The sequence below is a fragment of the Dromaius novaehollandiae genome, chromosome 12, assembly GCF_036370855.1.
Source record: "Dromaius novaehollandiae isolate bDroNov1 chromosome 12, bDroNov1.hap1, whole genome shotgun sequence".
Classification (NCBI taxonomy): domain Eukaryota; kingdom Metazoa; phylum Chordata; class Aves; order Casuariiformes; family Dromaiidae; genus Dromaius; species Dromaius novaehollandiae.
The window spans coordinates 26,551,729-26,563,230 of NC_088109.1; the positions used below are offsets into that span (position 1 = coordinate 26,551,729).

The 11,502-nt window shown below is 40.7% G+C and overlaps 1 protein-coding gene across 2 annotated transcripts in view; it reads left to right on the forward strand.

Annotated features, from left to right (window-relative positions):
- The window catches only part of IFT122 (intraflagellar transport 122), a 32,799-nt gene extending 24,599 nt beyond the window's left edge, over positions 1–8,200 (forward strand). The window contains exons 21-29 of one of the 2 annotated variants that reach the window (XM_026099686.2): positions 223–363; positions 1,345–1,442; positions 2,356–2,456; positions 3,496–3,661; positions 4,641–4,752; positions 5,172–5,300; positions 6,156–6,235; positions 6,867–7,031; positions 7,748–8,200. In XM_026099686.2, the coding sequence (XP_025955471.1) occupies positions 223–363; positions 1,345–1,442; positions 2,356–2,456; positions 3,496–3,661; positions 4,641–4,752; positions 5,172–5,300; positions 6,156–6,235; positions 6,867–7,031; positions 7,748–7,837 (1,082 nt within the window). In that variant the 3' untranslated portion in view covers positions 7,838–8,200. Of the gene's footprint in view, positions 1–222; positions 364–1,344; positions 1,443–2,355; positions 2,457–3,495; positions 3,662–4,640; positions 4,753–5,171; positions 5,301–6,155; positions 6,236–6,866; positions 7,032–7,747 lie in introns of those variants that run through there. The other variant, XR_010391317.1, reaches the window with a different exon arrangement.
- Positions 8,201–11,502: the final 3,302 nt, after the last annotated feature.

Consider the following 11,502-nt stretch of genomic DNA (forward strand, 5'->3'; position numbering starts at 1 on the left):
TGAGACAGTGCAAAAGCCACAAAATACCTACAGATGCTTCTCATGTTCCATTAGCGTTGCTGCTTTCAAGGAGAAAAATACCAGTGTATAATCCCTTTTCATCCTGCCCTGCATAGACTGTTTGATATTGGCTGAATAGATTGTTCTTAATTTAAAAACATTAATTTCAGTTAATTGATATAATCGCACTGTAAAAATCCTTTGTTTTGGCCTTCTTTGTAGCATTCCACAAGGCTGGCAGGCAAAGCGAAGCTGTAAGAGTGCTGGAGCAGCTAACTCATAATGCTGTTGTAGAAAGCAGATTTAACGATGCAGCCTATTATTACTGGATGCTCTCCATGCAGTGTTTAGATATAGCCCAAGGTAAGTAACTGAAAGCAAGTTCACATTCGTTACCTTCTTGCGCGGGTAGACAGTTACTGAATTGCAGTAGCATTATTGCAACTACTTTTCTGCTGTGCATATCTCTGCTGTTTTTGTATTCCCCTTGGCTTTCCCATGTGTTTATTAAAACAAATGAACAAACCGACATCATCAGCATGTGTAGGCTTCATTTTGAAATCTGGCTACAATCAAATTCATGTCTCCTGGGGCCACATATCCTCACGTACTTTCTCTCAACACACTTGAACTAAAGAAGCTTTTGGAGGGTTAAAGTACTAGTAAATAAAAGATGATTGGAAGTGTAAGATGCATCTAGTATTAGAAGGTGGGTTGGGGAGATATTTCATAAATTATTTCTGTAACAAAGAGGAAACTGATAGTTCATTAGCTATTATCTTGTCTTCTAAATGTATTTCACTGGGAGAGAGGTGGAGCCAGTAGTTAGGAGGTGTAATTTAGTAATAACAAATACAAAAGATTGTAATACTGCCTTTTGCCTGGTACTGTAAGCTCCTTTTTTTAGTTTAGCCATGCACAACAGTGTTGACTTATTATCCCTCAGGTATTGTACAGAGATGCAAATTGTTCCAAATTGTTCGGTAGTGTATTTAATATTTATGAAACAAATGTTTCTAAACTCATTTTGTCTGCAAACTCTAAAGTTACAGATGAGGTTTACAGTGATGGATGGCTATTATTTTCTGCCTTTAACTAAGCTATAGCCTCTGGCTATGTTAAAACCATTGCCTTAACCATTCTGCATTTTAACATGCTCATTCTGAAGCAGAAACTTGCTCATAAAAATGGCAAGACTGTACAGCTGTGGCTTGCACAGGTAGATGGGACATACTTGGACTGGTACGTTAGTCTTTTGAAAGTGGCTGCACTAGAATCATAGTATACTCTTTTCTTATCATTGAGTATCTTGGAGACTTAGACTAATGCCTTTACCTCCCACAGAGAGTGAACAACAGAAGACTGAAATGTTACAAAAATTTCATCACTTCCAGCATTTGGCAGAAGTTTACCACGTCTATCACTCTATTCAAAGATACACCGTAAGATACTTACCTCAGAAGCTGTTTTTATGCTTCATGAGCATTTTTCTTTACGGAGTCCAGAAATAACTAGGAATAATTAATGACTTTTCAGGCAATTAAATATTGAGCATAGATCAGTGGTACTGTATAGTAACTTAATTTATTTCTTTGCCTTCTGATGTCCTGTGCTAGAACTTCTGTTTTCATTTCTAAAAACTGCAGTGTGGAGAAAACCTCAGTAGATCTGTGCTTCTTGTCTCAGTGTGGGTGGAGGATATGACGATGGCTGAATTTCCATCCCAAGCCCTTTTCGCTAGCTAAATTGGATTGGTTCCACAGTGACCTGGGCCTCTGGTCCTATCCAGGCTGTGGCAGGATTTTTCGTTTAGTCATGGAAGACAGGTTTGAACAGAAGAAAGCCCCTGAATTTAGGGATTCCCATAACGTAGTATGTGTATCAGCAGTGATGCATGTAAGCTACTTAAAAATGGAGTCATGAGTGGGGAGCTCCTGCCCCTTCCAGCAATTATAGGACTCTTGCCCTGAGGTTTGAGAACTCTAGATCCCTGCCCTTGCCCAAAAGAAGACTCTGTGCTATGGTGATCTTTGCTGGTGAGACTATTTTTAGACCATACAGTGGTAGAGACTCCACACCTTTCCTGGCCAGTCTGTCCTGGTGTCTAATAGCCTGTTAGAAAACTGTTTTAACTACATGGATCTCTTTCTCTCTTGTCTGTACGTAGCAGGCATGAGCTTTGGTGATAAAGGCATGTAAAATCCGCTTGCTATGTCCTGCCAGCACCTCTTGTTTTTGCAACTGTATGGAAGAAGCACAATGATGTACTTGAGATGTTTAGTGCCATGATGCTCAGTGATGTGAACTGTTGCTTCTTTAGCTTAGAAATGTATATCTATATTTTTCATACTGCAGGAGGAGCCTTTCAGTTTCCACTTGCCTGAAACACTCTTCAATATTTCCAGGTTTCTGCTTCACAGCCTAACTAAAGAGACTCCTTTGGGGATCTCAAAAGTGTATCCTTCCAAAGCAGTACAGAATCCAGAAGTTATTTTCTGAGATACATGAAAAGAGTAACTGATGTTGATCCACAATGCAAAGATCTACTGTAGGGTATATTTCGTTTCAGCTGTTGATTAAAGTTAATGAAAACTGACTCTTGTCCCTAAGGTAATAATTGGCACCTTCAAACTATTGTGTGTTTAACTGCACTAGCCATTTTTGCATAGGCTTAGATACAAATCGCTCTGATCTGAGACAGGAGGGGAAAAAAATAGGAGCTTTTGCTTCCGATAAGGCTGCTATAGCTGTGTAGTGTCTATCAGGCCAACGTGTTTGCACAGCTTTGTTAGCACATGTTGCATCTTTTGGAAGTACTTCATGAAAGGTCTACATGAGCCCTGTAGAAATGCACCTGTGTGTTGAAGATAACAAGAGGGGTCAGCGGATGCCAGGGAGGCCTGCTTCTCTTGTTTTCACTTCATTGATGGTTTTGTATAGGATGCTTACTTTCCTTTTAATAACTTTCTCACTTATAAACATGTAGTCTTTCATAAAGTGCTGTGTGACTGGTAACTTTCTAAACAGTGCTTACTGTTATACGCTGATGAAAGGGAAGGACTACTCTTCATGGATGACACAGGGCATATGTTGAGTTATTTCCAAGGAGATTGTATGTACTCAATAGGTGTCAGTGGGTTGCTGGTATTCTAAGTTGTTTTTTTCTTTTTTCTTTCTTTTTTTTTTTTTCCTCCTTGGCTGGGAAAAAAGCCATTCACTGTAAATCAAAGTATGTAAAAGGAGTCAGAATATTTAACCAAAGCAATATTAATGTGGGGGCAATTCCTCACCCCCCTAATAATCAGCCACAGACATTTTGACAGTCCTTCCACATTTGTTTATTTAAATGGAGTTATGTAAACAGATTTCTTCAGTTAAGGCCTGTTTAAAGCACCAGTGTTGGATATGCTTCATTGAACAACTTCTCTGATTAGAAAAAGTGTTGTGGTTTTTCTTAAATGCCATATGTATGTTTATTCCTTAATCTAATTATAGCAATACGTTATTTGCTCTGGCAAAACAGAGCAAAGCTCTTGGTGCATATAAACTAGCTCGTCATGCCTATGACAAGTTACAGGGACTCCAGATCCCAGCTAGGTTCCAGAAATCAATTGAGCTGGGCAGCCTGACAATCCGGTCCAAGCCATTCCATGACAGTGAAGTAAGTTGTAATGTCTTTCATGTTAATCATTAATATATGGCTTAATCCAAGAGTCTGTATTGCCATATGCACAAAGAAGTCTGAAATACATTATGCACAGGTCTGTGATATGATTATGTTTCTGCAGGAAACAAAGCCCATTTATTGCTGTTCTTCAGGTCAGACTTCCTCTTGCTCCTGAGAACAAATTAAAATCAGTCCTTTCTCTGTGGGCAACTGCTATCCTCCCTCTCCCGTCTTGCGTCTACCTTCCTCTCTGCCTATTAATTCCTTCAAGCCTTTCCCTCTCTGATCCACACACAATTATTCCACAGTCTTTGTGTCTGTCTCCAGCTGGAGGTCGCTTTCATTTGTCCCAGCTACTAGTGCTCCTTCCCTCCTCCCCCTATCCCTTGAATGACCTTTCTTCCTTAAGTTTTATTTTAACACCTTTTCTTCTTTAACTGAAGTCTGACTTTCTGCAGTGCTCTATAAAACCATGTCTGATGGAGTACTTACTAAAAATAAATTGTATTGTGCAAATGAACATATGCACCTGGCCACCTGAAATAATAGAAACACAATCTTAAGAACTGCCTAAAATAACTGTGCTCTTGAAAAGAACAGAGATGATTTAATCTGAGGACTTGCATTTGACCAGATCTTTGAGCAAAAAAAATTTGCTTCAGTATCATTCTCCTCACCTTCTTTTGGCACTATGTATTTGATATAGAATTCTGCTTCTGTTACAGCCAAGGCAAGGTGAAAATTTCGTTGTTAGAGTGGTGAAGATGGCTATTTTTAATGTGAAAACTTGCTGTTTTATTAAAAAAGCATTTTCAGATGTTAAAAGGTCTTATTTCACAGCAATATTTCTCCAGGTTAAGGCTGGTGCAATGTCAGTGGTGTAAACCTAAGGAGCCCATATTTAATTAGAACCAAAGAGTTTAGGATGTGCTGATCTGTTTGCGATTACTGTGCTCTGTATGTGTCTTTGCAGGAGCTTGTGCCCTTGTGTTACAGGTGCTCTACCAACAACCCTTTGCTAAATAACTTGGGGAATGTCTGCATTAACTGCAGACAACCTTTTGTCTTCTCTGCTTCTTCTTACGGTGCGTTGGAATATCACATTTGGTTGTGCTTTTCAAGCAGATAAACATGTTAACCGAACAGAATAAAACATGTTAACTGAACAGAATAGGTTGGTACCTTGTTCCCTCTGCAATGTTGTTTGGACAAACAGATCTTTAGTTTTAATGTTGTTAAACTTGACTTGTGCTGCTTCTGGTCACATGAATAGTTGAATTTCATTGCGAAATTGCAGCAACAGTGTTTTGTTAACATAGATGCCATCCTTGGAGATGCGGAGGGTTATTTATTTATTTATTTAACGTGATTCATGAGAACATGTGGGCAGAACACCATTACAGAAGCCTGAGGATGTTCACTTCTTTAAATGCATGGTGTCTTCTAGTAGGCCTTTTTTGAGTTCTTGCAGGTCAACTGCATCTTGCTTTTCACACCCCTGTAGAAGTACTGCATCTGGTTGAGTTCTATTTGGAAGATGGCATCACAGATGAAGAAGCTGTAGCTCTCATTGATCTTGAAGCTCCAAGGTTGAATAAAAGAGCAAATAAATGGCAAGAGATGATGAGTGACAGTATCCTTTTGAATCAAAATTGTTTCTAGTCTCTTAAAAAAAAATAAATAACTTCTAATTTTTTTTCCTTAGGTTTAATTTTTTTTTGTCATATGACTAATTTAAGTAAGACTACATTGCATTTCCTTTTAAAGCTACTATAATAACAAGAGTGGTCTTTAAACCTAATATTCTTGTAAAGCTTTTTGTTCAGGAAAATTGTTTTTTAATCATGCCAAATATTTCTTCTTAACAATGGTATGACATACTTTACCTATTCTGTTGTAACTTCCCTGTTTTCTATAAAGAATGAGAGAATTTGAAGTGTGTTACTTGCTTCCACTCACGTGCCTGCTTTAGAGGCTGCCTTCTTCCTAGGCAAGAGAAACCAGCACGGATTTTCTCCATAACTGTCCCTGTTGGAATCTATTTTGTGAAGTTTTGGCACCCAGAGCCTGCTGTAGAGGCATTGTTATGTGAAGTGCAGAGTGATGCACAAGAAAACATAATCTCTGACCAAAACTGCTCAAAATGTAATTTTAAAAAGTTGCTTCATTTGCTTTTTGCAACCTGTTGAAGGGCAGGAGGGGGAGACGGGAGAAGAAGGCAGAGCTGATATCACACTTGATTGTGGTCAGTTTTGCTGTTCTACAGCAGCTGCTGTGATATGGTTCCCTGGTCACTGTGAATCGGTGCAACCCTTTCTCTAGTAGTTTTTATGGTAATCTAGGCACTGTAGCAGTTTGACAGTACTCTGATCCTCTGGAGCAATAAGGATACCCATTCCGCTAGTATGCTTTCATATTTATTCTGTAAGTGTTACCGTGAGGACAGTTAATTTTGTGGGAATTATTCTTCCTTAAGAAATGCATCTAGATGCACAGAGTTTGAGGCTTGATGACGAGACAGATGTTACTGAAGATGATGATCCCTTTACAGCAAAACTGAGCTTTGAGGTGAGAGCCTTATATGTCTTTTCCAGTGGTTTTTTATCCTTCCACTTAGAGAAATCAGTAGAAAATTTTGACTTACAAGCTGCACTGCACCCACCTGGTGCGAATGTGTTATGCAGACCACTACAAGAAAGATACAGAGCAAGGGACTGGAAGAGAGGGATGAAACTTGAGGAAAAAGGGGGATTTACCAGACAACTCTTGTTAAAGTGACTGGTCTGCTAGGAAAACCTGAAAAAAAACAGGTATCTTAAAGTAAATGCTCTCGAACAAGGTGGTATCGTGATGCAACACGTCTGTCTCCTTGGGTGTTTCTGTGTCTGGGCAGTATAACTATAAAACAGTCATTACTATGAAGTTTTAATAAATGCCTGTAGGCATGGTTGTTACTTACAAGGAATTGTGTTAACATGAATAATTGAAGCTCGGTGAAAACAAGTTAGAGATGTGGCTGACTGCTGCTTCCACTGAAGGTGTTGATAAAACTGCCAGTGACTTTGGTGGGACCAGACTCGGGCCAATTCTGTTTTAACGTTTTTCTACTGAATTGTACTAGCTTTTTACAGAAATCTTGTTAATCCTCAAAGGACTTCTCAGTTGGTAACTAATTCTTTTCAAATCTGTTCTCCTGCAGCAAGGAGGGTCAGAATTTGTTCCAGTGGTTGTGAATCGTGCTGTTCTCCAGTCAATGAGCAGGAGGGACGTCCTGATTAAACGCTGGCCAAAGCCATTACGGTGGCAGTACTACCGTTCCCTGCTACCAGATGCCTCCATTACCATGTGTCCATCATGTTTTCAGGTAATGTTTTCATGGGGAGCAAACAAAAAAAACCAAACAAAAACAAGAGAAATTAGTTAAGAACAATTCTAAGCATTGTTATCACAAACTTTAAAATGTATTCACTAAATCCCTGAAAGATGTAGAGAGGGAGAAGGCAAGTAAAAACAAAAAGTAAGCTGTGAGACATACAGAGGAACAGCTGCTTTCTGAAAAGTTTGAGGTAGCTGAGGTTGAAAGGAGTACTTCATGAAGTTTCACTGATAGCAAGAGTTAGACCCACTCAAGCAAACCTCAGAAGAATGACAGAAATAATGATTTATATTTATTCCTTTTTGTGCTGCCTCTCTGACTTTTGGTCTGGTCTAGCAGGGGAAATCAGTCAGTGAACAACACTGGTCTATGGTTCAGTCCCTCTGCCTCTCCTTCACCTCTCAGGAATGACTTTCTGAAAAATCAGAGTCTGGTTACATTTGGTTACACAGAAACCATCTAATTTTTGTCCTTCCTTCTGCAAAAGTAATTGGTTTATGCCTCTTCTGCAATGTGGACAGTGGTCTGTGAAATACTTGCTGCTCTATTCCAGGTTGTAGCTCTTACAAACAATTGATAATAAGAGGGCCAATTCTCTTATAGCAGTAGCCTCAGAATATCTGTATCCTGGAAAAGAGGTGGTTTGCATTTTCTTTGAGCTCGTCACAGGGTAACTTGTCTCTAAATCTGTTTCTAATTCACAGATGTTTCACTCAGAAGACTATGAGCTTCTAGTACTTCAGCATAATTGTTGTCCATTCTGTCGAAGGAGAATAGATGAATCAAATCAATGAAGACAAACAATTTTATACCTCAACTGAGAGACTTTGGTATTGGCTTGGCGATACGCTTGTTAGTCTTAGTGTTTTCCTAACAACTAGTTAAGTCATCTTATTCCATTTTGTACATAACAGTGCAACTGAGTTGAAGAAATGTAACTATTTTTTTTTAAAGGAAAATGTCTGTTTATGAATGTCCTCTACATTTTCCAGGAAAGCAGCTGAAGTGCCACAGACTTTACAGGAATGTTTTTAGGGTCAAGTTCAGTCCTGAAGTAGTCATTGCTTTTACTCCAACTTGTGTTAGGGCTGGATTTGGTCTTTAATATGTACTTGTTATTGACAGAATTTCAAATAAACAAGGCTATTTTTCATTACTGTTTGTGTCTCTGGAAACTTGATATAATTATTCTGAGCTTTTATTTCATTTCTGGGTCATCTAAGGAGGAGCTGCATTAAAGTTAAGAGCTCTTAAAGAGTGATCTTAAGAGCTGCACTGTTTTTGGCATCAAGGACTGTCTGTCTCCAAAAGCCATACAGAGTTGGGAGTCAAAGGCAAGTTTCTAACCTGTGTAGACTTAACACCTGTTAAAATCCAAAATGACAGGTTGTGCATTTAAGTACATTTCATGTAAACCAAGATACTCAGACATAAATACCTCATCAGTCCACTGCCACTTATGTAGTCCTACTAACATTTGATTTTTGGCACGTTTACTACTAGTAAGAGAAAAGCCATTGATCTAATGGGCTAAGCTGAATATATTTGCATACTTGTAAAATATGCCAGGTTACCAGGCGTGAAGACTAAAGCATCCGAGGGCTGATAGTCAGCCAGTGCTTTCCAACAGTAGTTCTTCTGTGCCCAAAATAGAGTTCTTCATAGTCTGCTGAAAAGAAAGTCATAAATGATGCAACTTGCTGTAGTACGAAAATCATGGGATACTTCCCAGGAATCCTAGCATCTTGTCTGATATCATGGAGTTCTCATGTGGCTTTTGTGATCTGAGTGTACTTCTGTGGTGTGGGCACTCAGGCCTGGCTGAAGTAGTGCAGATCCATGGACCACAGTGCTGGTCAGCAGAGGTGACATACCCAAAGAAGTATTTGAGCACCAGCTTTGCTGCAACCCAGAGCCATGGGAAGCAAAACAGGTGAGAGGGGAGGTGATGGATCTGCCTTCCAATTCAGCCTCTTGCATCCCACCTCCCCCTCTAATTTTGCCAACTGAGTGTCAAAACTGAGGGTATTTTAATGATGCAGCCACTCGATCAAAGTTCTCCTGGATGATTGCGCTTTCCTGAGAGTGGTCACTGAGTAGTTGTCAGACAACATGAGAATTAGTGCAGGTAACCAGGTGGGCTATATTTGAATTGACAAATGATAGACTGTTAGACTTCAATCCAGTATAAATTGTGCCCATGTTACCACAAATTTTATTGTTGTTATGACATCCTGTCTATCACAAGCCTCTCTTTGTTTTCAGTGGGAAATTATATTTCTTTACTGTCTGAAACTGTTGGCTGAGGTTGCTGGGTGCTGCTAGAACAGCTACCATGTAAACAGTGGCACTTCTCATGTGAAGTGATGCCTCTGTGTCTGCCTGAGTTGTTCTTGAAAGTGATGCTCCAAAATGGCATGACAGGATTTCTGAGTCCTTCAGTGATTTCTGATCAAGTTTGCTTAATTTACAACTTTAAAAACATTCTGTTCTAATTACCACTCATCTGCTTTCTGACTCACATATCACTGTTTGCAATAAAGACTCTGCGATTGACACTGATAAACAATTCTGTTTGATATGTGAGCCAAAATAGAAATTCAGCTCATTCTCCCAGAACTGTCCTGGCTTTAGAAAGCCAGCAGGAATGAAAAATTGTCAAAATAAATAGATAGGGTTTACAGTGACACAGAGACAAAATGGATCAAGAAAGGAAGGTTTTCTTTTCTTTAATTTTTCCGTGACTACGAGCTAGGTTTGAAAAGCTTATTGGGCTTTTTCAGGTAGAAATATAGGCTACACATCTTGTGAATTTTAAAGATGGTGTAGTTCCAGAAAGCCTTGTGCCAGTGAAACCCTCGGGTAACTTTGTGATAAGAAGTCCCCGAATGTACAAGAAGTACCACCATGGAGCTTTTGTTTGAAGGTGGTGTGAGTGGTTTCATCAACTGCTCTTCAATTTGTCCTGTACTTCTACCTCCTTACTGCTTGCCTTTGCTGCTGCTGTACTCCAGCAATGACGCACTCCAGGCTCTGAGCTCTGGACAACAGTTGCTAACCTCAGCAGTGGCTTATTACATCAAAGCTTAATGCAGCATATTTGTGTATCTGGAAGATAAAGCTTTAATCCCTCTTCTACGCCCAGGTACAAGTATGAACAGCTGCATTTGCCATTAGGTAGTGGCCCGGCAATACTCTGCTCACACTCAATTAACTTTTCACGTGTATGTGTGAGGAGATGGTATCTGCACATTAACGTGAAGGAAGACCTTTATGGATGGCCAGAGGCATTGTGGCTTTCTGGGGCTGTGGACAGTCAGGTCTTTCTTTGTTGTACCTGCACTTATGTCTACAGACATTTCTAGAAGAGATTCCCCACTTAGTGTGAAGCTTTCCCTGCTTCGTCTCCCCTTAAAAGAAAATATACAGCTTTGTACTTCTTCTTTAAGCAGTTTTGCATGTGTTATCCTAACCCAGAGGGAACACTGGTTAAAAACTAGGCCAGGACTGAAGCAAGTTTATTAAGGCCAATGGGACAGGAGCTTTTGCTCATCTCAAGCCGTGAACTCCAGCTGGTCTGGCCCATTCTCCAGTGTTACCCAAGGCATTCACAATTGCCCACTCCTCTGTTCCTGGTTGGGAGGAAAGTTCAGGCCCCTTCTTGGCCTTGGTACCCTACCCAAAGGCAGAGCAGACAATTCTCACCTCTCTTTTTTGGGGCAGCTAACTGCTATTTGCCCACTGACTAGAATGTTACTGACTGCTGTTGAGAAGAGTAACAAAAAGTGGATAGAAAAAGAGGAGAGGGGGGAGAAATAGCTTTGGAGCCAAAGAGATTAATCATGGTGGTGTGAATCGTAAGCGATCACCTTCTGCAGAAGAGGGAGCCTCGGTGGCTGGCTTCATCGTGCTCACACTGCTGTCCCTGCTGTCCCCTTGTCTCTGACAAATTAAAACCAGATAAAGTCTAACTCGGTTGCTGGCTGGTGTGAAGAACACTTCGAGCACAGTTGGAGGCAGAGAGAGGGAGGATACGGGAGCCTCCAAGAGTGGCTTCCCTGCAGCTGTGGCTGCCTACCCGCGTTGCGTCTGATGCTTCTGCAAAGGCGTGGAGCAGCTCTTGGAGCCTGCAGACTTGGCCTTCCAGAATAGGAAGTCAACCACCAGCTCCAGCGCAGAGCTTTCCGGCGGTGCCCTGTCCACCAGGCCCCATGACACCGACGAAGAACGGTACCTGTCCAAGGCAGCGGCACCAGGTTGTTTATTAGATGCTGCGCATGTCATTGGCATGACCCAAATCACAGATAAAGGCAGGTACAGAGGAGACGATACACCAGAAACCTGCCCGCAGCACCACTGTTCCACTGTGCTGTTGAGCCCCCCGTCCCCATTTCAGAACTTGTAGCAGGGCAAGCGGGGGGCTGAGAGCGTGTGGTGGAGGGGCTGTAGCTGCAGGGAG